The sequence below is a fragment of the Poecilia formosa genome, unplaced genomic scaffold (assembly GCF_000485575.1).
Source record: "Poecilia formosa unplaced genomic scaffold, Poecilia_formosa-5.1.2 Scaffold31, whole genome shotgun sequence".
NCBI lineage: Eukaryota > Metazoa > Chordata > Actinopteri > Cyprinodontiformes > Poeciliidae > Poecilia > Poecilia formosa.
In genome coordinates this window covers 2,645,022-2,670,503 of record NW_006799970.1, presented here as the reverse complement: position 1 = coordinate 2,670,503, position 25,482 = coordinate 2,645,022, and the positions used below count along the sequence as shown (strand labels likewise).

The following is a 25,482-nucleotide window of genomic DNA, read 5'->3' as shown; positions in this document are numbered from 1 at the left end:
CAGAAGAAAGGAAAACTGTATGACCTGTACTGTATGCCATGTAAGATTATTGAAGATGAGGTTTTTCCCAGGACAATACTAATTTCCTGTTCCATTTGATGTGCTGGATCTTAGTTTAAAAGCATTTCAATGAATAGGAAACGGTTTTTGATTCCTCAGCATTAGACCTACCAATTAAAGCTTAGTTTATGAAGATAAATTTGATCAATTTTGATTTTTTTCTCGATTGGTGCAACTCGATGTATAATTTTTAATCATTACATTGACTATCTCCCTTTTCAGCCAGTAAATACAACTGAAATCTGTGCGTCAGACATGTTTTATCGACTGAAATCACCATTTGCTCATTTTATCTCTGCAGACTGTGATTATAAAACCGATGAAGCGTTCCATATAAATAACACTGAAAACTAGTAATTTTAATGAGAACCCTCATTAAGACCCTTGCAACAGCTGCTGCACAAGGGCCAGGCTTGATTTTTTTCACTTTAGTTCACAGACCAACATGTCACCAAGCTCCCATTTCTTGCTGCATCACCCAGTGAAGTCATATTGTTGCCTCAACAGGGGAAAAAAAGAAAGAGAAAAACATTCCTACTGTTTAACAATGAAAAAACTCAAAACAAAAATATATTGTTTTTCTACTTTTTTTCCCCCTTGCCTATTCTTAGTAAAGGGGGATAAAATTGATTTCCAGCTTGCCAAAGCATGCTTGTGAATGAGCTGCTGTCCTTGAAAGGCCGTTGGATTAAGAGTTGATGCTGTGTGACTGTCGTATCGAAGCACGTCCGTGTGGTTCACTGAGCAATGTACTGTGCTCTTTCTTGACTTTTTCCCGTCGCTCTATTTATGGCTTCACCCAACCTCACCCCTCCGGCTGATGCTGTGTCACTGCTGCCCTTTTCTGTCTTCTGGTATTTATTCATCCCTGTTAATTTCACAAAGATGTAATTGTCTCCCTCTACTGAAAAAGAAGAGTTGCATCTTTTTTTTCTTATTATTCATAACCCCCCTCCTCAGCTTTTAGCACTTGAAAAAGCTTCCAAAAGTATTCACACCCGATGAAAGTGTTCATCCTTCAAACTTCAGTGTATTTTATTCTCGTTTTACATGACAGACCAGCCCAAATTAGTGCATAATTGTGAAGACACAGTTAAAGATGAAAATGGAAAATCAGTGTTGTGCGTTTTTATTTAGCTTCTTTAGTTTCATACTTGGCTCGGCCAGTTGCCTTCAGAGATCATCCATCGTGGTGGTGGCAGAAACATGCTGAGGGAATGGTTCAGATCTCAATTCAATTGAGAATCTGTAACAAAGACTTGGGAAATGCTCTTTACAGACACTCTGTACCCACTCTCTCAGCTTGAGCTATTTTATGAAGAATTAACTGGAAAGGTAATTGCATAATACATTTTTCATATTTTCGTTATTTCAACCTAGAGCTTCACAATTTACCAAATTACAATCATCACAATATCTGTGTACACAATTGTGGCAGTATTCATGGAAGCAATATTTGCTAGGTTACTATATTTAAAGTGTTAGCCAATCAATTGAATGGACTTTTAAGGTCCCTAAAGCTCACATCAGTCATAAAAATGTGGGTTAACGATATTCAGTGAATCAGTACTGTTTTCAGCTATCACAGTGATACATAACTGTATCTATCTTAAGTTCTGTAAGGATTTTCAGTTTGCCAAAACATGCTTGTGAATGAGCTGCTGTCCTTGAAAGGCCATTGGATTACAAAGTGGATGCTTTATAAGGATGCGCTACTTTTTAAGTGGGTCTGAACTCTCCAAAACAATAAATTGTCGCTTTAACGAAACGGGTGAGAGTTTAAGTGGAGAGTCAATGTGTTTTTTAGAAGTAGCATTCTTTGAATGCCTGGTAGGGTGAAAACTCTCTTTAGATTGCTTTTTGTATGTAACTTGGTTAGGCTTATGATATTTTTCAGAATTTATCTCAAGTGTTTCAAGGTTTTAATCTGCGGCAAAGTGGTTCTGTGTGCAGGCATGAGCGCCGGAGTGAGTGATGATAATATTCAATGTCAGCCTCTTGAAGATTAGCCTCAATGGGAGAAATTCTCTGTCATATCCCTTCACCTTGTTTTCTCTCTGGCTTATCAGTCTTACAGTACATTACAGCTGAGTGAGTCGCCCTCCTGAAGCCAAAGCTCATTCTGGTTGTGTGGTTAGAATTTGGGTCACGCAAGCTCTTCGATTTAAAAATGATCCCTAATTTGTTTTATATTTGTTGAATTAATTGCTTTCTGTTGTTCTTTTTTTCTTTCTCTTTCAGAAAGCTGAGAATAATCCTGAAGGAAGAGGATCCAGACTTGTTCCATCATGCTCCACTGAATATTCTCCATCTCCCCACTAAAAGCAATGTTTCTGGGAGATAGAGGCCACATCAGAGTGTGTGTGGGGCCCCTCCCTAGTGCCCCTCCTGAGATGGGATGCCAGAAGCCTTCCCACCGGCCCTGAGCTCTCCCGGAGCGTCATGAACACCTACAGAGACAGGGGGGTGACCTGCGTCTCCTCAGACCTTCTGGACGGAGGCGGAGGGTTACCCCAAAACGCTCCACTTCGTCACACCCCCAATGGCCACCCCACAGAACCAGCAGCACAACCTCGCATCTCTGTGCCCAAAATGGGTGTTCGTGCTCGGATCGCCGAATGGCCTCCCCGTCGCGCGCAGTCCCGGGAGTCGCTGCTCGAAAACGGGCAAAACGGGAGCAGTCACTACGACGACTGCTCCGTCTCGTCGTCTTTTTTGTCATCCGACGGCAGGCTAGTGCGAGGAGGGGTCGCCAGGCTGCCCCGCAGATGGTCGAAGGACGTGGAGTTCAGAGGCGGAGGGTTCATCGGTGACAGAGGTTCGCCTCTCAGTCTGAGAGTCTTCCCACCACTGAGACAGCGCTCCAACAGTGAAGTAACGCTCAGCGAACAGGATGAAAATGAGGTGAGCCCGAAATATTTCTCCCAATTTCTGTTTTTCCTGTGCGTCGCGTCGGAGTTGAGAAGAATAGGATGTGTTGTTTCCTCATGGCGGCGGTCCAGGTTTTCGACACAAACCTCTTGCTAATGAGGTACACAGATGGAAGTCAGTTTGGTTTGGCCTGCAGAAAGCCATGCTTCGCTTTGCCTTGCCAGCTGTATTTACAGCATTTGTGGGCTTAGATAAAGTGTTCCCCCAAAAATTAGGACTTGAAAATATTAGCTTGTCTCTAATGAGTTCAGTCTGCTACATTTTCTTTGTTTTTTGGTGAAATACTGTTGATATAGAAGGGGAAAATGGTTGCCAAATGAGCTTGTGTGGTGTAGAAGAAAACATTATTTTACTGATGGAGATATCCTAAGTGTGAGGAAGACTCTCTCTTTGGTTGAGTGAAAAAACGTCCTCTTCTCCTTATCAGGTTCAGCAAAGTCCCAAAGCCTCAGTCTTAGTTTAGGCCCCGACAAGTTTTATAGTTCTTTAAATTGTACAATTATTTCTTCACTTTTTTGTCAATTGAATATTTTATACAGTATAATACGCAACTACAACTTCTAAAAATTTTAATATCATGACAAAGTTCAAATTTTTGTCATTTCAGAAAGTTACATAGATTCATTATGACATTTTTTTCATTATGACTAATGAAAATAAATTCAGTGTTGCAGAATATAAACATAAAAAACGTGACAGGTAAGTGTTTGAGTTAATTGGAGGAACACCTGTGGACGTATTCTGAGTACACTGCTTTCTTGCTTGACATTGTGAAAAAATATACATAAATCAGCCAAGATATCAAGTAGAGCATTGTGACTCATTCTTGGGTGCAGGAACATTCATTTGTTCAAACAATAATATGCAAGTGTAAACACCGTGGCAATGCCCTGTTCATCAGGTTCTGTCCTCTAGAGAACAACGGGCTTTGGTGCAAATTGTGTGTTTCAGTCCCAGAACAAGAACAAAAACAAAAGTCCTTGTAAAGGTTCTGGCCGAAGCTGCAAAGAGTGTCCATTATAATTTTGGAAATCCCATCTGACCTACAACAGCCAATGTTTATCTGATTGAATGTCAGAGTAAGGAGAATAAAAAAGATGTTATTCTTTTTTTTTAATCTTTAAAGAAGGATTTAAAAAAGTATGTTTGCACATACTGTTTCTGTACAGTGTGCAAACATTACATTTCAATTCTAATACTAAAAGGGCTGGAGTAAGACCATCTTATGTGCTGTATTTACTTGAGGGAGTTAAACATTAACTTGCAGAAACTGTAAGAAACTAGTTTGTTTTTTTTTCTTTTTTTTTCTTTTTTTTTACTTTGTCATTAAAAAAACCAACTCTTACTGTCCTTTTTATAATTAATTTCTTCTTGTTCTGCCTTCAGGTGGAGGCTCGAGGTGGTAGTGGGTTTGGAAACCGTTTCCGAGTATACGGCAGCACCTCTTCCATCGACATCCAGGGCATTCCCGAGCAAGGCTTCTTTGAAATGCTCAGCCAGTTCCAGCAGGAGAGGCCTGACCAGCGCAGCTTGGCTCCCGCACAACTCGGAGAGCTGCTGCGAGTTCCGGACCCGTCGTCGAAGACGCCATTCCCCGCCGCTCCCACAGGTGGGGACGACAAAGGAACGGGGAGGAAGGACGGTACGGAGAGAGTGAGGAAGAAAAGTGGTGGGACGGAGTCTGCGCTGGGTACTTCCTCTCTGTTCAGGAAGCTTCGGAGCTCCAGTCGGGGGGAGCTGGACGGAGGAAAGGGAGAGGCTAACGAGGACAGGGGAGGCAGAGGCTCTACAGATGCCTCCTATAAACCCTGGGTGTGTCCAAAGAGCTTTGCCCACTTTGATGCTCAGAGCGTCCTGTTCGACCTCCATGAGGCAGCAGCTCAGCGCAGCTTTTCCACTCAGCGGAGGAACACCGCCACCGGAGCATCAGCCGCTTCGTCCTTGTCTGGCTCCAGATTGTCAGCTCCGAACCTGAACGACCCCATTTACTCGAGCATCGAGGATCTGACCCTTAACCTCGATCAGAGCTCCACAGCCCCCTCCCTACCCGCGGACCCTCTGGATGGGCCTGCAGCGCACTCTTCAAGCCCGCTGCTCCTCTCCTGTCCCCACTTCCTCAATGAGATAGGCGGGCACAGGGAGAGAAACGTGAGCTTCCTCAGCTCCTCAGCAGAACGAGGAGATGGAGATGGAGGAAGAGGGTGGCTGAGGAAGAGTAACGCCAGCATATCTGTGCTGGAGATCCCCATTGAAGAGCAGGAGATGAGGCTGGAAAGACTGAAACTGTACGGCATAGAGCATGTAGACCTGGGGGCTCGCTACTACAAAGACTACTTCCATGGGAAAGGTAACGCTGAGTTGCACTGCAACACATTTGACCCATGGTGCAGGGATGGGCCGTTAGCTAGTTTGGTTGGTTGGCAGCTGGATTATTAGCTCAACTCCATTATTTAAAAAAATATGACTTGTAATCATGACAAAATGTTATTATTTTGCTGTAGACTTTAGATTTATGAACCCGACCTGGAAGCCTGCTTGGTCGTGTGGTCCTCAGGCTTCTGTTATACATTTATAAAGCTTACAGTGCATACAGCACAGAGAAAAATAAACAAGAATGCACAATGTAAGGTTAATCTACTTGTTATAGTCTAAACACATGAGGCGGTAGTTTACCCTGTTCAGGAAAAGAAGAAAGAAAGGTGCAGATGTTCATTAGACAGCAACAGCGCAAGGCACATTAATGCGCATCCGACCCTGTCCTGCTCTGCTCCTATCAGTCGCATATCCCAGATGATTTACACTTGACTCACCTGTGGGCACAACAAGCGACGAGATGGAGCTGGAAGCAAACGCTGATAGCTGGAGAAGGGACACTACTTACTCAAATCATAGCCTAAAAACAAAACCAGTAAAATCGTAATTAAAATAGTATGTCGGGTTTAGTTTAGCCGTGGGCCTGTAATTAAAGTTGATTAGTCGGGTCAGATTGGACTTGAACACCATTGATAGCATTAGTCATTGCAACAGAATAATAAAATGTGCCGTACCTCACAGACAACTGAAGCTTTATTTTATCTCACAGTACACTTCTTGTACTGTTTAAAGCTGAAATCCCCGGACCCGCCCTCAGTTCTCCACAATCAGAACCACTTTACCTTTGTCTCCTACAATGTGGTGCTTACACACACTGCACTGTATTGGATAATTGGGTTGAGATTTTACTTCCAAATGAGCATCATCATCAGTGTTAAGCATTCATAGAAGGTTGACTCTATCCAACCATCTAAATATTTTATTGATATTATGATTCATGAAAATCGTCTAATTGTCAAAATAGAATCGATCACTAAAATAACTGGTAGCTGCAGCCTTAATGCAAAGATGCTTGAAAGAAAAATACTTTTAGCCAAATACAACAAGGACTTCTACAAGTGATCCCAGTTGAGAAGCTGCAACTACAATTTCTTTTTATACTTGTATTTAATAACTAAATGTCATATAATTTATTTACTGTTAGTTTTTCTACAGAGAGTCATGTCTGTATATCGTTGCTATTTTTCCGTCACTCAGGTTTATGTCTTACTCTGTCGTTACTGTTTGCCAGAGTCTTATTTCCTAGACGTCATCCACTGGTTTTGACTAATCAGCTGCTGGGACGCAGCAGAGTTAAGTCGACTGGCAGCCCGCCGGGAGTTTTAATTACACATGTACCTCCTATTTGGACGGTTGGCAAACTCTGAGCCGATGATACACAGGCAGTACTTGACACCTGAGCCATCTCAGCTTTGTTTTACATCTGGCTTTTAGTGTCAGAAAGTAACGCTCACCTTAAGAGGGGAAGTGGTTAATGTGATCTGTGTGGCCGTTTGTAGTCGGCATCACCTCTTCAGACACTTTTGATGCCACTTCCCCTTTGGCAAGCATCATCTGGCTGCGGACTAATTAGTGACAGATGTTATTAGGAGCATGCGTGCAGACAAGCATGTTCGAACATCGTATGCGAGGAAGACTCAGGCCTGCAGCCGCACAAATAAAGGTTAGCATTCCAAAAATACGTTGGGTCCTCTGACTCCATGCCGTCTCAGCTGTCCCCCTGAACGCCGCTCTGGTTGTGTTTGCGTCTTCGCTGCGGCCGCGGCCCCCTGTGCGTGTCAGGATCTTCATCAAAAAGCTGACATTTTTGCTACAGGTCATGACAAGCAAGATAATCAGACGCGAGTCTCCTCACAGATAGGTTGTCCCAGTTCAGTCCAGTTAGAGGAGGGATCTGCCAAGTTGTATTCATCCTGAAGAGTCTGGATAATTTGTGTTTATGCTCCTGCCGCGCTGCTGCCTGTGGCGTTCGCTAGAAGAGGGCTTAACTCTGAAGCTTTGGAAGCAGCTGTGCGAGGTGCATGTGCGGTCTGTCAACAGCTTTCTCTATGTTTACTAAGAAGAAACGGTCACATTTGGTATCAAAACATTTTGAAAACTACACTTTTTTAATCTTTTAAAGGTGACAGAGAAATACAGTTTGTCGTGGTTGTGTTTTAGTTGGATTTTATTAGAGATGCACCGAAACTAAGATTACATTATATTGGCCCAGAAAAGCTTAACGGTGCATCGGTTTAATTATTCAATCTATGTTTCTTCATCATTCCTACATCCAGTAGAAGTAAAAGATCTGATAACTATCGACCACTTATTTCTTCAACCTTTTCTTTGCACCCAGGTCCTGACTTAACTTTTTCAAACTGATTTTGTACTTATCAATTATAATGTTATAATGGTGTCTGCTCTGCCCATGACTCTTCCCACCCTCTCCTCCTTTCCACTTTGTAAACATGTAAACCAACTCACTTGCAACTCTGACCAACTTCTTCTTGAGCCAACAGCGAAAGAACGCACTTCGTTACATCTGTTTAAGATATTTTACTCTTTATGACCATTGTAGTTCAAGCAAAGGTGTACCAGCAGCCTCTCCTGTGTTGCAGCCATAGACACAACACCAGCACCATGTTCAGACGTAAACAGATGAAAAGTTTTTTCCCAGCACAAACTGTAACCTTGGTTAACTGTTGTCCTTCACCAGAGCACTCCAACTACTTCGGGACGGACGATAAGCTGGGCCCCGTGGCCGTGAGCATTCGCAGGGAGAAAGTGGAGGATACCAAAGACCACAAAGACCAGTACCAGTACCGCATAATCGTCAGGACCAGTGAGGTACGCTCGTCAAGATTTCTGGTTGACAGTGCAGTGATGAGAGTCAGGTTAATTCCTCACCCAGGTTTTCTCTGTCCCAGTTTTCCCTCCCCTCACCCCTCAGCTTAAGCCCCGTCTCTGTCCTGCCACTGGGAACATTCCACCTGTTCAGTCTGTGCACATAAAAGCCAAAGTAAACACTATCTGCTGTGTCTGAAGCATTTGGCATGCCTTCAATGACAACTTTGCTTTGTTTTCGTGGACAAAATATAGTGCAATGTGTGAACTGGGATTTTTTTTTCTGGTTAACCAACCCAAAGTACTAAATAATTGTGAAGGAGAATTAGAAATAGTTTTTATTTTGTTTTCGAACCCTTGAAAACGTTTGAATTTCAGTTACCAAGGTTTGGAAAGTGCTTGATAGTCAAACTGCACTTAGTAATAAAGTGCAAGCTAACATTTGATTAAAAGCCCACATTTGTAAAGCAGTATTTTAAGTTGAAATGAGCTTTATTATTTAAAGATAATAAAGAGACACAGGTATTTTTTTATCTCACTATCTGAAGTTAAATCAGACCAAACTTCTCTTGTTTTAGGTCAGTTAGCATCAACAAAATTATTCCTATTTGTTAAATACCAGAAAACTTTGTGAGAATATTTTTAGAGATTCTTTTCGTAACTTTCTCAGACCAGTCAAGACATTTCAAAACATAACATTTTGTTATATTCTACTTTGCCTTGTCCCTGCTGTTGTAGAATACTATCACAATATATTAATGATACTGAGTTGAAACTGTGTTCTTTAGTTCATTTTCATTGTTTGTTTGTTTTTTTCTCCAACGTGTGATGCTGTGCTGGAAAAGATTGAACCTTCACTTTTGTTAAATTTTACTGTGGCAAAAAGTGTATGAAACCTGCAGCACACACATCCATACGCAGCTTCGACTGTATGCGTATCGGTGTTGTTGCTTTGCATAAAAGTGAACGTCCGCCACCAGACTCAAGTCTCTTGCAGCCTCTAACAGGGTTTTCCTGGGTTTCTATGTTTCATCCATCCCAGGAAAAAACATCCCCGCAGCATGATACTTCCACCGCAGTTTTTCCACAATGTGGATGTTGTGTTCACGATGATGTGCATGAGGTTTTGCATGTAAGCCAGAATGGTAAATTTGGATGTCATGTGATCAGATTAGATTACATGCAGGTAGCCTCTATTTATAATGAGGTGACTTCTAGAGGTAATTGTTTGTACTGGATTTTGTTATGTGACATCACAGCTATGGGTGTTGAATACAAATGCACGCTCTATGCTTATTTGTTATAATGTTACCAGATTCTGGGTCACCACTTCCCAAAATTTTAATTTTTACTGGTTTAGGGAGTCTTAAAATAAAGTCACTCCTTTTTGTCTGAATTGTTGTTGTTTTTTTTGGCCTCGACATTGTAAAAGCTGAAAAACAAAGTTCCCCCCGTGTTCATTGCGTTGGTGTGGTCTTAGTGGAAGTGAAGTCTTCATTGTGGTGTTGTCTTTAGCTGGATTACATGGCTGCCTGGCCTCATCACTTTACCTCTGATACAACAATGGAGCATGCCTGCTCAAGCTCACAGAGCTAAGCTAGCAGAAAGAGGCCTGCTGTTCCCACATGGGGGGGGGGGGAGAAGAAGGCAGACATTGATTTCTGAATTTACTCTGTCCCACTCAAGCCGCAGCGCCTCTCAAATATCCTTCCCCTCTAAGTATGTCATTTAATTCTGCGCAGCAGTGCTGACACAGCAAGGTGAAGAGAGTTGCTCTCTCTGCCCTCCTTCCTCTCAGCCTCCCGTCACTTTTTTCTCCCCCTTTTTCTTTTTTTTTTTAAAAATCACCCCCCACTTCTGATATCCCAGCTCAGCACGCTACTCTCTCCGCCGTCGCACAGCAGCTGACAAGCTGAAACAAAAGCTTCATAACATCAGCTGCTTGTCAATCAGGTTTGATTCCTCTGCAGCAGATTCCAGCCTCCGAGGTTCAGCTGTCGCTCTCTCTCTCTCTCTCTCTCTCTCTCGCTCTCGCTCTCTCTTTCTGTGGCCCCTGCCAGCTCCAGAACGCGTTATGCATTTTTAACGACTCCACATGTGAGTGAAAGGGGTGTGAAGAGAGCAGCCCACTCCTGTTGACTGTACCAACCCCATACAGGATTAGTCCTCCTGTTATTAAGTGGGTTAATTACCGATCAGTAGGGGGACAGTACACTGACTGTATGTTGTGCTGCAAAAATATTAAATCACGCACGTTTTTCTGAGTGTGCGCTTGACAGGGAAGACGAGGGAGGCACTCTTTCTTGCTAAACGATGTTTGTAGTTTGCAGTTTTCTAGAAGCTGTGTACACCGCAAAACAACAAAATCTTACCATGTATTTTTCTAGTTTCTAGTGCAAGTATGTTATTACACTTATAATAAGACAAAACTGGCTTACAAGCAATTTTTTATCAAGATATATTGAGCTTGTTTCCATAAATCATTCTTGAACATTGATATAAAGGTACTTGTTCCTCTTGCAGATTATTCCCACTTATATCAAGACATTTTTTCCATGTTAGTGAACAAACCTGCCAGTGGAGCTACTACTTTTTATCAACATTCAATCATTTCTAACTTAAAACAAACTGGTATATCTTGCTGAAAGGTCACTTGTGTGTTAGTTCTACTCTATTTCAGCTGTACCAAGATATTTGCACTAGAAACTAAACTAAAACACTTAGTGAGGTTTTGTGTTTTTGCAGTGTAGGACATGCATCAAACATGTGGAAGAAGGTGGTCTGCTCAGATGAGGCCAAAGTTTAACCTTTTGTTTGTGTGGAGGAAGGTTATCACTACATGTCATCCCCATAGTAACGCATGATGGTGGTGCAGGAATGCTTTTCTTCTTCATCAATGGGAGATGGATGGAGCTAAATGCAGGAAGTCCCATAAACATACCAAAGGCTTGAAGACCAGCAGGGCCATAACCATAAACAAACATCCAGAGCCACAATGAAGTAGTTTAGATCAAATCATATTAATGTGTAAGAATGGCCCAGACAAACTCCAGACCTAAAATCTGTGGTGAGACTTGAATGTTGCTGCTCAAAGAAGCTCTCCTTCTGAACTTTTTACAAAGAAGAATGGGCAAAAATTCCAGTCTAGATTTGCAAGGCTCAAAAATATGATGATCTAAATGTGCATTAAAGTTTGCAGTTGAATCACAGCAAAAGTTGGAAAAATTCAAGAGTATAAAAAAACCCTGCCGTCCTTGTCCCAATCCTTTTGTTTCTGTCGTCCCCGTGTAGCTCGTGACCCTGCGTGGCTCCATCTTGGAAGACGCGGTGGCGTCGACGGGGAAACACGGCACTGTCCGAGGCCTTCCGCTCAAAGACGTCCTGGAGCAGGTCGTCCCTGAGCTCAGCGTCTCTTGTCTGAGGCTGGCGCTCAGCACGGCCAAAGTCACAGAACAGCTCCTCAAACTGGACGAACAGGGGGTGAGTTTAATGCTTCTCTGGATGACCGGGGGGGTCAAACTCATTTTGACGCACTAAATATTCAGGGCTATTTATTAAATTACAGGGGGGTTTTTTTATAAATATTTTTGAAGCTTCTGCTTAAGTCGAGTAGCTACAAAGAATGCAAAGCAAAAACAACTTCAGATAAAGCAGAACAGTGGCATATGGTTTACTCAGACTGTGTGGAAATTGTGCCTGAACCGTGTTGTATCTGATTTAATGTTGGAGCAAAGTACAAAAAGTGGGCAGAGAAAGCTGAGTCGAAGCAGGGTGTGTCACGAGTATGACTATGTAAAGATAAAAACTTTAATGCTTGGCCACGTTATCTTTGAGCTGTTTCCTCGTGAGCGGAGTGTGAGGTATTTTGCCAGCAGTCGGTGTGGTGTTTGTGTAGGTGGATTATACAACAGCGAAACTGTACTGTGTGTTTTAGTAAGCACGTCCATATATAAATACACTTTACTGCTGGGTTAAAGTCTCATCCGCTGACAAGCAGCTCAGGAGGTTCAGGCTAACATCTCATCTGCTTGTCTTTGTTCTGTGTGTCCATGCACGTTGCAGCTGAGTCACAAGCACAAAGTGGGTGTTCTGCTGTGTCGTGCGGGCCAGAGTACAGAGGAGGAGATGTACAACAACGAGGAGGCGTCGCCCGCCTTCTCTGCCTTTCTGGAGCTGCTGGGGGAGCAGGTGCTCCTCAAGGGATTCTCAAAATACGCTGCCCAGCTCGACACAAAGAGTGAGAGGCTCTTCCTTACTGTAATAACTGTGTTCCTTCAGTAGATTCCCAGATGCTAAATAAACACGTGGGGAGAAGAGGGAGCCATTTTTAACAAACAAAATGGTTTAAAGTTTTACATAACTGTTGGGCAGTCAATGCAAAGTATTTTTTTTCAGTTGATTTATGTTCATACAATCGAAAATTTAATTTGACTAAAAATTTGAATATTCGCCACGCATCTGCTCTTTGTCCACTCGTGCTTATCCTTCTACTCAACTTTCCATTAGGATACAGAACTCCATGTTGATCCTTTGCCTGCTTTGCAAAGAGGCGTTTTTGACTCACCCTCCTTGTCGAGGGTGTCCACGGAGGTCTGCTGAACTGTCGAGTCTGCAGCTTTTCTCACGTTTCTGTATTATGTAATATAAAATTTTTGGAAAAACTTAACTTTTGGTTTTCATTAGGCTTAAGCCATAGATCATTTTGTGTGTGACAAATCTATCTATAAATGTGTTTCATGAGAATAAATGACCTTTCTGATGATCTTCAAACCTTTAGAACTGCAGCTGTTCTTGGCCTGGTCCCAAAACGTCAGGAGGATTTTATTCTTCTTCTAGTTTTCTTATTCTGGACCTCTGGAAACGCAGCGACTCAAACCAGAAAAATCGCTTTTCAACAACACCCATCTGTGATCTACATTCGACTTTAAATATAAAAAACCTTCATTTTCCTCCCTCTCCCCAGCCGACTCGACAGGCACCCACTCCCTCTACACCACCTACCAGGGCTATGAGGTGATGTTCCACGTGTCCACCATGCTGCCATACATGCCCAACAACCCGCAGCAGGTAAACACGCCCATTAACATGCAAAGCTACCTGAGGCCGTGCGCTTTGTAGCTGGTCAAACACCGCTGTGTGTACGAGGAAAGCACTTCCCTCTGTTGTTGTCCAGAGCCTTTCAAAGCGTGTCTGTGGTTGTGAGTTCAAACATCCCTTTTTGCTCCGAATAATAAAAGCAAGAATCCAAGATGTCGTAACCCGTGACTTGTTCGTTCTTTTTTTTTTTTCTTTTTTTTCCTTTCTTTCATTTAGCTTTTTTGTGCTTTTATAGTCTTGACTCTTTTTGCCTTTGTGGCTTTTCTGTCGGCTCTGCTTTTCCGTCTTTAACTGGCACAGCGCTGGGTGGGGTTCACCAGTGAGTAGTTATTAGTATATGTTTTTTTTTTTCTTTCTGCTTTAGCTTTTTTATCCTAACACAGCAGCCGTGCCATTCACGCTCACTTTACAGTCCACGCTGTTCCTGCAGGTTCTTGAAAGTACATTAAAAAGTAATTATGACGACTTGATTTTCAGCTCTAAGTAACAAATTATCTTCTAGTTGCATCTTCAATTTTTGCTTCCAAAGTGGACTTATTGCCATTTGTTTTGGAATTAAAATGAAACTTTAATGACATTGCATATTTTATGAGGTTTGGCTTGAAAAAGAGTCATTTAAATAATTGACTCATCTTGCTGTTATAATATTGCAAAGGGTTCAAGTTTATAATCAACGCATTAAAGCACTGGAGCTGCATATCTGAGCCAACAGTTGAAAGTATATGTGAATATATTAATACACTAAATACATATTTGCGGTGGATTTTATATGAGGCTCCTCAGAGTTCACAGCTGAGACTAATGTTTAATTTGCAAGCTTTATTATATTTTTTCTGTGTACATTTTTATATACTATAACTCAGTGCTTGGAAATCTGGGGGGGGTGAGTTAAACTAAGGAATATTCAGGTTTAATTTTTTAATAAAGAGTGACAAACATTGTAAATAAAGCTAATTATGGAGCACCAATTCATGTACTTTTTAACAAAATAAATTTTAGGTCTTGGTAGATGTCAGACATTTAAAATTATGCACACAACAAATACAATCTGTTAATATTCTAATTTTGTTGGGGAAAAAAAAAATCTGAAATTATTTCATGACCTCAGAGGTCAAACTTTATTCTAAGAACGTCCAATAAAGACAGATGTCAGATAACACTGTGAAGTGTTACTTGTAGAAGTGAATCTGTGCAGTAGCTTCAATATGAGCTGAAAAATGTAAGTATTGGAATCAAAAATAGACCCTGTTTGATGACTTTTGTGTCACAATAAAACCTTCAGTCAGAATATGAAGCTGAATAAGTGGCACAATGACTCCATCTACAGGGTTGAAGGCTGCAACAGCATGGGACGTTTTCTCACTATAATTGGCCTGTAGGGGGCAGCATCTGACTGCAAACGTAATCCACTGTGGAAGCATTAAACCAGCAACATGGAAGCTGACTGGAAAGCAGGAAAAGAGAGGGGGACAGCGTATTTCTGGGAATCCCCTGGACCCCCCTCCACCTGTTCATGACCATAAGCATTGTGTTCCTCAGGTCATGAATTTGGTCTTTTGCACACCAGACATATTAAAGATATCTAAATGGTTCCAGGTTGAGTTCATCAGTTCATAAAACTCTCTCCTCAAATTCTAAACTTTAAACTTCCTTATATTGGTACCAGTGGTTTATCTTGGAATGTTATCTTTCTTTTTTTTTTCTTTTCTTTTTTTAACTCTTTTTAATTTTTTGCTTTTTATCTAAGTTCCTTTGACTTTCCCATTGTTACAAACAAAATACCAAAATACCTTAAATACCTTTAAGATAGCTTAAAAATCTAACTTCCACATGATAAGCATGTAAAAACAAGTTAGATTTTTATGCTCTCTTAAAGTCTTTCATAAAAATACTTGATCATGTATTGTCTGTTAATGTTATGCAGTGCTTAAGAATTAAAAAACTCATTATTAAATCCTTCAAGTCTTTTAAGTCTCTATTTCTAGTCACAACTGTAAATCCCAAATATGGCAGATCAGTCATATGTGGCAAAACCTAATATAGATAAAAATATTGATCCAAGCAGCAGATTTTCTTTATGTTGGCGTATATTACAAGTGCAGATGTTCAAACCACAGCCCATCGGTACCAGTACATGATGCTCCTCTGGGCTGCATTACATAATTGGTGCTTTCACACTTGTGTGTGGAAATGAAGCGAGAGCTGGCATGCTCTGCAGCACAAGCTCGGCCTGCACCGTGTGCCATGTTTCCTACATGAACACGCAGACGCAAATAAACCCACTCAGAAGGCGATAAATTACATAAAGAGCTGTCGTTTTGTGTGCGATCGCAGGCGTCCCAGTTTACGTTGGCTGCAGAGTCGGCTCTGACCAGTTCTGTGTTTTCTTTCCTCTTCGCCAGCTCCTGAGAAAGAGGCACATAGGTAACGACATTGTCACCATAATCTTTCAAGAGCCTGGAGCGCAGCCTTTCACCCCTCAGAACATCAGGTCCCACTTCCAGCACGTCTTCGTTATTGTTCGGGTGCACAACCCCTGCTCCGACGGCACCTACTACAGGTAAATATCCATAAATGGTCTTAAGCTTTTCAGTTCTTCTTCCTCGTTTTTGATTGCTTCACACAAATCCCCCTTTTTTTCCCTCAGTGTTGCTGTAACACGGATGGAGGACGTTCCCTCCTTTGGACCACCCATCCCCAGCGGAGTCGCCTTTCGTGACCCGGAGAACTTTCGTAACTTCCTCCTCGCCAAAGTCATTAACGCGGAAAACGCTGCGCACAAATCCGATAAGTTCCACACCATGGCGACGCGGACTCGTCAGGAGTACCTCCGGGACCTGGCCGAGAACTACGTCAGCAGCACGCCCCTGGACTCGGCTGGGAAACTGAACAACCTCATCTCCCTGGCGTCTAAGAAACGTGAACGCACGAAAGCGAGAGAGCGAGCGGAGCTGGACGCAGACGGGGCCGTCGCCTGGAGAGTCCAGGCCCAGGACTTCAGCGGAGGGGCCGCAGAGCTACCCTGCGCCTTGGGGATATCAAAAGAATACGTGGTCCTTGTCGACTGCTCCACCAAAGAGGTGGTGTTCAATTGTTTCTGTAGCGACGTGATCGGCTGGACGCTGGAGCGGCTGGCCTTGAAGATCTTCTACGGGAGAGGAGACCACATTGCGGTCAGAGTACCAGAAGGTTATGGACACGATGTCACAGAGATGGTGCAGAGGTTAAAGGTGAGAGTTCCAACTGGAGTTTATTTGTATTGCACTTTTCAGCAGCAAGGCAGTTCAAAGAGCTTTGAAGGATGAAAACGTCTTACAATCAGCAAATGTGAAACGAGCAATAAAAATTACATTTTATCAAATGTTGTCATCTAATACACATCAAATATGTTGGTCAATGTTGCATCTACTGCTAATCAACTCTAAACAGGTGGGATTGTAACATTGATTTAAAGGAACTCAGTGTTTCAGATGTTTTACAGTTTTCTGGACGGTTGATCCAGATTTGTGGTGCATAGAAGCTGAATGCTTCTCCTCGTTTGGTTCTGGTTCTGGGGATGCAGAACCAGAAGACCTGAGCGGCCTGGCAGGTTGATACAACAGCAGCAGATCTTTAATGTATTTTGGTGCTGAGCCGTTCAGTGATTTATGAACTAACAGTATTTTAAAGTATGGAGTCAGTGTAAGGACTGTAGAACTGGAGTGATGCTGGTTTTAGTGAGAACATGAGCAGCAGCGTTCAGAATCAACTGACATCAAGATCTGGAATAACTGAACCAAACTGATGCTATGCTTAAAGGAGGGTCTGTACCAGCAAGGCAGTCGGTTTATATAAGATCTGACATTTATGATTGGATGAGCTACACTGAGATATTGATGAAAATCTGAGTTGTGATACAGTTTTTTTTTTTTCCTCTGCAGCATGTTTAATTTTGTAAGTGTGTAGATTAGAGAAAATTCACAATGCTTTCAAATATGTTCTTCAATTCAAGAGAAATTCTGCTCTTTGTTAATACATGTTTGTTCAGTGAGGAGTTCTAAAATATGGCGTTTTACTTGCAGAAACCTTTCACAAATGTAAAAAAAATAAATAATGTTTTTTGTCGGACTGCTGTAAGCTAATGAGGTTAGAGGGGCTTTTGAGAAGCATTGTTATCTTAGTTTCGTTTTGAAAACTGGTCAAGCTGCTTACATTTGAACACTTATTACCATCTCAGATGTTTTATTCTTAAGTTGCACTCTGGGAATTTCCATTTGTGGGAACGGGGTTTTTCCTAATCTCTTTGGAATTTGCTTGGATTTACCAGGAAACCTGTGAACCTAAAGACAGATTTTTCACCCAGCGGTCAAATAGCGTTCAGTGTTAAGCAGACAGATGCACCTACCAGAGGTTTTCTGCCTGTTTTCTAGTTGTCAATTTTCCCCAGCTTTGCCCTGTCGATTTAGATTTCTCAAGAATCATATTTTTCAACATTCAAAATGCTTTTGAACGTTTTTTTTTTTAAATATGCCTTTCTCAGACAATGTAATGTCTGAGAAAATTAGATTTTCTAAAAGCAAAATGATTGAGTTGATACTTTAAGTTTAAAACTTCATATTCATTTTTCCAGAGGATGGATTAGTAATTGTAAACAATTATGCATTTACATCTGCTTTGCACATGGAGTGTGTGAGAGAAATATTTGAAAACACAAATTTTTGTTTTATGTTAGTTTTACTTTCTCCCTGCTGTGGAATGTAATATACAAGATCTATGCAACAGTCAATTGAAACTGTATCTTTTTTTTTTCAGTTAATTTTTATAGTTTTTATCTCCAAAGTGTGGTCTTGGAAAAGTTTTACAACTTACCTTGAAAATGCCTGAAAAGTCCTTGAATTTTACTGTGTGAAAAGTGTACAGTCTCTGAGTTTAATATCTGGAGACTGTCAACATCGCAGAGAAAACAAAAGTACCAAAATGTTAGTAACACTGAGACAGGATCTAGGTATTACTAACTCATGTATGCGTGTTGAAGCAGTGCATTTTCCAGACAGAATGAACAGTGCAACTGTAATCCTTCCCTCCAGATGTTGACAGACGGGTGTGAGACGGTGGACATGACGCTGAGAAGAAACGGACTGGGACAGCTGGGCTTTCACGTCCGTCTGGACGGCACCGTCTCCGAGGTAACGTGTGGATGGCCGCGCGGGATTACAGCCAACGAAGGCGCCGGGCTCTGAATAACTTCAGATTCGTTCTGCGCAGGTGGAGGAGTACGGCTTCGCCTGGCAGGCGGGACTGAGGCAGGGCAGCCGCCTGGTGGAGATCTGCAAGGTGGCCGCCGTGACGCTCACTCACGAGCAGATGCTCGACCTGCTGAGGACGTCGGTCACCGTCAAAGTGGTCATCATTCCTCCGTACGAAGAGGGCAAACCTCGCAGGTGTGTATGGGCGGTAATTTACTTCGTCTGTGGCTGAACTGGTGAGCGACTTTTGTTTGGAAGATATCAAAGAGGAAGGAGAAGAAAGAGCTGCAGTGGAAGGGCAGCAGCGAGATACAATGAGCTCAGGATGCTCTTCACTGAAACACACAAAAGCAGTGGCCAGTCTCCAGTCTCCAGTGTTCTGAGAGGATTTTGTGTGGGAGTGTGTGAGAAAAAAAAAAAAAAGAGGAAGCGAACCAACGGAGAGAGACGGCAACGTGTAGCTGGAGTGGAAACAAGCGAAACGAGGCACGGAGACAAAAAGGCAGAAGCATTTGTTGAACAGGAATTAGCTAAATCTGTCGTTTTTTTGTCTCTTTCTCTGGATTTGTTATCTGGTAATCTCCGCTAGTTTGGTCCTTCTGCAACAATCCTTTGCTGCTACACCCTTCTTTTTATCTTCTCATCTGTGCTCCAGGTCTTGAGTGAGCCTGAATAAAGAGGCATTATTAGATGCTGGTGTGGTTTTGCAGAATGGTTAAAAAAAAACAAAAAAAAAACCCTGAGGACAGTGTGTGTGTTTCTGAGCATCAGAGCTCCTAAAAACCGTAATCGTGGCGGGCTGTGTGATCACACTGTGGTTGGATTCCTTTAATGTTGGAGGCAGTTTAATTACTCCAAGTTAAACCCTTTCCACACACACACACACACACACACACACACGTTGAAACACTGAGCTGTGGCCTTGGAGCAGCTGATAATTAGAGTCTTTGCGTTTCACTCTTCCTCTCTGACTCGTTGGCTGCTGTGTGCCAGGCGAGCAGATTGCATGAGATTAAGGTTTGGCATCTGCTGGAATGGTGGGGGGAAAAAACAACACCAAAAAAGGGGAAAATAAATAAAAGAGCCGACGCGATTACTTAAAAAAAATGTATGCCCTGTGTAAATAAAAAGAAAGGAAAATAAGGAGGGAGAGGTGGAGCGACGGAAGGAGAGAGAGGCTGGGAGGAGCGCTGGATGAGGAGGACGTGTCTCAGCACCGCCGAGAGTAAGAGGAGTGGGTGGAGGCGAGAGGGGAAGAGAGAGAGATGAAAGTTGGAAGGCTCCGTCTCGGCTGCAAAACCACTCGACGGATGGATGCAGCAGGAAAAAGGCGTGGGTCTGACGGTGTGTGTGTGTGTCTGAGCTCCAGCCGTGTCACCTCAGCTAATGTGTTGGGAGAATTACTGCATGCTGACAGACATTAGGCTCTGCTCTCTCTGAGGTTTGTATTCCCCTCGTGTGTGCATGCAAGGCTGGGGTCTGTGCAGCTGATCTGTATCGATATTGATGATAGCAGAAGGTTTATTGATCAAAACGGTCGTAGTACATGTTGCTTTCATGGACATTGATTTGTGGAGGGGTGGTTTTGTCCCTGGAAAGCTGCTGTGTTCTAGAGGCGTTTTGTTGTTGCATGTTTTCTTTATGTGAATCTGTGTTTCTCAAAGGCTGCAGAAAACCGTCACCTAATTATTCATTAGTTGATTGCTTTTGTCTATCTTCCAAGACGTTTCTCAGAGCTAACTGTTGTCTTTATCAGTTTTTGTATGCAAACGGTTAACCCTGATGTTGTAAACTTGACATTTTTTTTAGCATTACGTCATGTTAGAATGTAATTTCCCTCATCCAAAAACATACCTGGAGTGTTGCTTTGATTCCTTCATGCATGTTTGAGAAATCCTTGAATCTCCCACGGCAACCATTCAGCTGTGCCTGAACGCTTATTTACACAAACCTCCTACACTCGGCTCCTCTAGAATAGCAGCAGCAGCAATTGCTGCTGGCGGAGTGTCCAAAAGAGCAGGAGCTTCTTAAAGACACACAGGAGCCTTCAAGAGTGATCGCTTATGGCTTTTTATCTGATTAATCAATTAATCTATCTAGGTGATTAATTATCTTCCCTAGAAACAGATTTCATTTTTTCACTCCTCGCATACAACGATTTGTTGGAAAACATTTCAATCAATCAAATTTATTTGTATAGCACATTTCAGCAACAAAGCAATGCAAAGAGCTTTACATTATAAACACTTGGAAGTTTTAAGAAAATATGAAAGATGGTCATAAAAATGGCGTCACTTAAAAACATTGATGATTGTTTACTGTAGTTAACATTATCAGTTATGTTGAGTTGCACTTGCAGCCTTAGATTTTATTAAGACAAATCTGTTGTTTGCACCCTTAAAGTGAATGGATTTTAGACAATAATGAGAAACATTGTTAAAAATCAGAGTCTGAATCAATAACATTTTCAACCTTTTGATTCCTGAAAACCTCCCAATAATAAGTTGAATGTCCGTTAAACTATACAGGAATATTAAAAACCTATTATAAGCTATCATACAGACTAAATACGGCGATCATTGTTCAGCTAATCATCCATCTCATCACCTACTTTTTGAATCCATCAGTTCGTTCATCTCCTTTCATCCTAAAGGCCAATTTGTCAGCATGTTTTAATCCCTGCCTCTCCTTTAATAGGCCTCTATATTAAAATATTGAGACAGGAGCTGATATACAAACGAAATGAGGAAGACGCCTTCCAGCAATGAGCTTCATTATGGATGAGAATAAATGTCAGATCATTTTCGCTTGAAGCCTGCACCGCCCATCAGATGATATTTTAATTTTGTTCTCCTAGAACTCACATTTTTGTGACTTAATTTTTTTTTTATTTTTTTTTTACCTTCACAAAATATCTTCTGTACTTTCATAGAATTTGAGTGAAGAGCTCTTTGGCGGGTAAAGGCAGTAATGTCAGTATAAAATACACATTTTTATAAAGAGACGTGATCTAATCTTCCTGTAGCAAAGATAAATATTTGATTTGTCATTAATCAGCTGTTTTCCTCTTGTCCTCAGTCCATTGTCTCATGGGAGCTCATTAATGAGCTCTGTTACACGTCTGTTGTATATTTAAGCCTTCTCATGAACTGTACTGCGGAGTGAATATACTGAACGGCTTTCACACACTGATCTCGGTTCAGCCGGAGTTCAGAGGAAGTGGCGGTCTTTCAGCTGTGCTTTCTACCAACTCACTGCAGAGAAGCCTTTAAACTGCAGATGAAGGAAAAAAGAGAGAGAGAAAAATTTAGAGTTTGGACATGTGAGCTGGAAGGGTTTATTTGTTTGATGATCTATATTTAAACGTCCCTGCTGTCTCGCTCTCTCTCTTTCCCCGCCTTTAGGGGCTGCACAGAGGAGTACGAGATGAAGACCATGGAGCAGAAGCCTGAGCCTGAGCCTCTGGCAGCCGGATACCGACCTTCTCTCCACCAAACATGGCGATGGGAGAGCTCACCCATTCCTCCGGGACTCATGAATGTTCCCAACCCCAACCTGCCTCGCTGGGGACCCATTGGCCCCCCGCCTCCTCCTCTGGTCCGCTCACACAAACCCCTGATGCCAGTTCCCTACAGAGACCCACAGCACTTCAGCTCCAAGAGGTACCTTCACCTAATATGGCTTGAGACTCCAGGTTACAGCAGCAGACTGAGCTCTGAGTTTTGCAGCAGTGATGTGGTGAGGGCAGCGCAGCTTATCAATAAACATTAAAGGAAGCGAGAAATAATTCACAGCAAAAGTTGCAGAGTTGTCCTGGAATGGTATTGGAGAAGCTAAATTGTTTAGGAGTTAGTAATGAAGCAGAGGGTGTTTAGATATATTTTACAAAATGCATTTATCATCTCCAAGTCTTCATAAAACTTCTTCACTTCCGAAACGGTACCAAAATTGCAGCCTTGAGTATTGGCCGATACTCTATTGACTCGATACGAAATCAGCACTAATCACAGTGCTAATCATCATTTTGTAGTCTGGAATGTTAGAAAAATCTTAAACTTTTGGACAAAACTCTGTTCTTTTTTTTTTTAATCATTGTTTTTACTCTTCAGTTTTAAGTTGGTCCTCAGTTAGAACTGACTACCTCTGTTATTCTGGATGCTTTTTGTAGTTTAAACTTCATGCACACCGTCTTTGAATGGTTTCACACTGCCCACTTCTAAAGTATATTTAAAAAAAGTGTTTTTCTCACCTAATTTGAATCCATTTTATTTATGCTATCACATTCTTGTTCATATTCATGACATGTTCTCGCACTGCTATTGTCTTCCAGGCCTGTAAGTTACCCAGAGAACCACTACAACCTGTCTCCTGCAGGAGGCGACAGAGTCCTGCCCTACAGAAACCCTTCTGCCAGCTTCTCATCGCCCTCCACGGGGCTGGTCGCCCTCTCCGTCATGGGCTCTCCTGGAATGACTCCAGGATCTTTCGTACGCTACAAGCCGACACCTGACAGGTGCGTAGCGGCATGTTTCTGTATTCTCTTCTTCATTAAAGCTCATTTGGATCTTGACTGAACATGTCCGATGTTTCCCGTAATGACTGCTTAGCGTGCTAATGGAAGATTATTTCAGTTTAAGGAAGAGGGTGAATAATGTCTGGAGTAAGAAGTGAAATGAACACACTGTCTCTCCCGGAGGAAGGATCTGTTGTGTGGGCGGCTCTTCCTCACAGTGTGGAGGTTGATAGCGTCTCACCCAACCAGAAAAACGTGTTTATTCAACTGCCAACAGGATGCATAACAACACTCTGAAAATGTTTTCCATCAATTAAATAGAAATTGTTTATTTCAGAGGTCTGTGTGTTTGTTTTTTTGGTTGCCTCTGTGCTTCGTTTCCCCCTTTAAATATCAGTAATTGACCTTTATGATTTGTTTAGGTTTGGATCAGTACAGCGCCCCCTGCTGCCCTATGAACCCCACTTCAGTGTGGACATCACTTCTAGTGGAGAGTCTTCATCAGGGTTCATCAGTCAGGAGAGCACAATGGAGCGCTGCAAGACAGGTATCAAATTCAAACTAAAGACTGAAATTGATTCAGGAATCTCTTCCTGCCGTTTCTCTTCTAGTTATGTGTAAAAAATGATTTCAGACTAATTCTCTGTGAAGCTGTTTTTTTTAATGTAAGTTCAATTATCGCTTATTTCAGTGTGAAAATGGATCAGCTCCTGTTTGTGTGACTTATTTCCTCTTCCTTGTGTTTGTCTTTTATGTTTGGTTTTATTGTACATCACTTTGGTCATCTTTGTTGTTTTTCAGGTGCTTTATTTGTAAAGTAGTATGTTATTACTAGGTACGTATTTCAATCAGTTGGATTTCCTGCTACTGCTCCAAGCACAGAGTTTAGTTGCTGCTAAATAAACATTTCTGGACAATAAAAAATGCCAACTCCTCATTTAACCCATTTACTAAATGAGTGTAAAGAGTGACGATAAGTTCTCAGATTGCTTTCTGAGTAGAACTGGGAGATGAGAGGGGCTTTGAGTGATGTTGTGCAGAGGGAGGTCAATGTTTAAATGTGCCATAAGTATTTAATCCTCTTTGCCAACCATTGCCATTCAGTGTGATTTGTTTAATCCTCCATGTGCATGTTTTCTGTCTAGAGCCCCTCTGGCATGTCCCAGCATCATCGTCTCGAGGACCAGGTGGCGGAGGGGGGCAGAGGAGAATAACCAGACAGGATGTCCCGGCCAAAGACTCTCCAAACAGACACTCAAAGGTCAGATCCATCATCAGCCGGTTTCATCCGTTCATCTGTTCCCGGCTTCTTTGTCTGACCGGGTCCGCTTAATGTCCCTCCAGGGCGAGGCTCAGTACTCCAGCCACTCCAGCAGCAACACGTTGTCCAGCAACGCGTCCAGCAGCCACAGCGACGAGCGCTGGTTTGACGGCGGACCTGGAGGGGAGCGGGTAGGCGGCGCGTTTCTCGGCGACCCGGTCGATCCGGACCCAGACCTTCTCAACCAGGGGGGCTCCAATGACAGCGGCATCGACGCCTCCACGCACTACAACAGCGGTCACCGCGGACACAAGACCGGCAGCCAGCCTCACAAGCCGATGCACCCCTCGGCGACCTACAGCGGCTTCCCGGAGCTGTCCGTAGGAAGGAGCAGCAACGGCGGAGAGTCGAGGCGACGGGAGTCCTCGCCCATCATGCCAGGCGCTGCCAATCAGAACAAGGGGTACCCGACCAAAACATTCCCGCCTCCCAGCTCCAGCGCTGAAAAAATGGACACTTTCAAACCAAGGTATGAGTCAATCTGTCACATTGAATGTTGAAAACATTTTAGAGGACTTTCAGTCAAGCCATCTGCATTTTCCTATTGCCTCTAGACGAGCTCCACAGCGTCTAGCAGCGCTAATCCTTGTAAAACTTACAGATGATCATGAGATCTATTGCATTAGAGCTGCAATGGATCCAGCCTGACATGAACCACTACAGATATTCAACACAGACTTAGTTCTGGATTAAAGCAATCTGTATTTAATACCAGAGGGTTAGCAGAGGGCCAGTGCTGCAGTCTGTTCCAGGGAGCTTTTCACCGTTTCAGCTGATCTCACAAAAAGGTTTTTCCTTTTTCTTCAACAATTTAAAAAATAGAAAATGCCTAGTTGGAATTTTCTATTGATTAACTAAAGAAAGTTTAATCGTTCTTTTTTTTTGTACCAAAGTTGCACCTTTACAGTTTTAGTAAAAAGCAAGGACAGTCTTTTTCAGCATTGAAAAAAACAAAATGTAATCTAAATCTGGTGTTTAAATTAGTTAAATACCACTCAGACAATCACTAGATTATACTATATGCTTCTATCTACTTGAGTAAATATGATCTTATTCACTGAATTAATAAGTACACCCTTACTGTAGAGATTCAGTGTTGCAGAGATTAATTATAACGGCCTAATTAAGACCTACAC

General features: G+C 42.3%; 1 protein-coding gene across 2 annotated transcripts in view; it reads left to right on the top strand.

Moving 5' to 3' along the window:
- The window catches only part of sipa1l3 (signal-induced proliferation-associated 1 like 3), a 76,356-nt gene that overhangs the window by 46,023 nt on the left and 4,851 nt on the right, over positions 1–25,482 (top strand). For both annotated transcript variants that reach the window (XM_007549475.2, XM_007549474.2), the window contains exons 3-17: positions 2,302–2,964; positions 4,378–5,338; positions 8,063–8,193; positions 11,482–11,670; positions 12,253–12,427; positions 13,154–13,257; positions 15,690–15,847; positions 15,935–16,517; positions 18,354–18,452; positions 18,532–18,707; positions 21,917–22,174; positions 22,843–23,025; positions 23,448–23,572; positions 24,171–24,286; positions 24,370–24,815. In XM_007549475.2, the coding sequence (XP_007549537.1) occupies positions 2,503–2,964; positions 4,378–5,338; positions 8,063–8,193; positions 11,482–11,670; positions 12,253–12,427; positions 13,154–13,257; positions 15,690–15,847; positions 15,935–16,517; positions 18,354–18,452; positions 18,532–18,707; positions 21,917–22,174; positions 22,843–23,025; positions 23,448–23,572; positions 24,171–24,286; positions 24,370–24,815 (4,166 nt within the window). In that variant the 5' untranslated portion in view covers positions 2,302–2,502. The remainder of the gene's footprint in view (positions 1–2,301; positions 2,965–4,377; positions 5,339–8,062; positions 8,194–11,481; positions 11,671–12,252; positions 12,428–13,153; positions 13,258–15,689; positions 15,848–15,934; positions 16,518–18,353; positions 18,453–18,531; positions 18,708–21,916; positions 22,175–22,842; positions 23,026–23,447; positions 23,573–24,170; positions 24,287–24,369; positions 24,816–25,482) is intronic.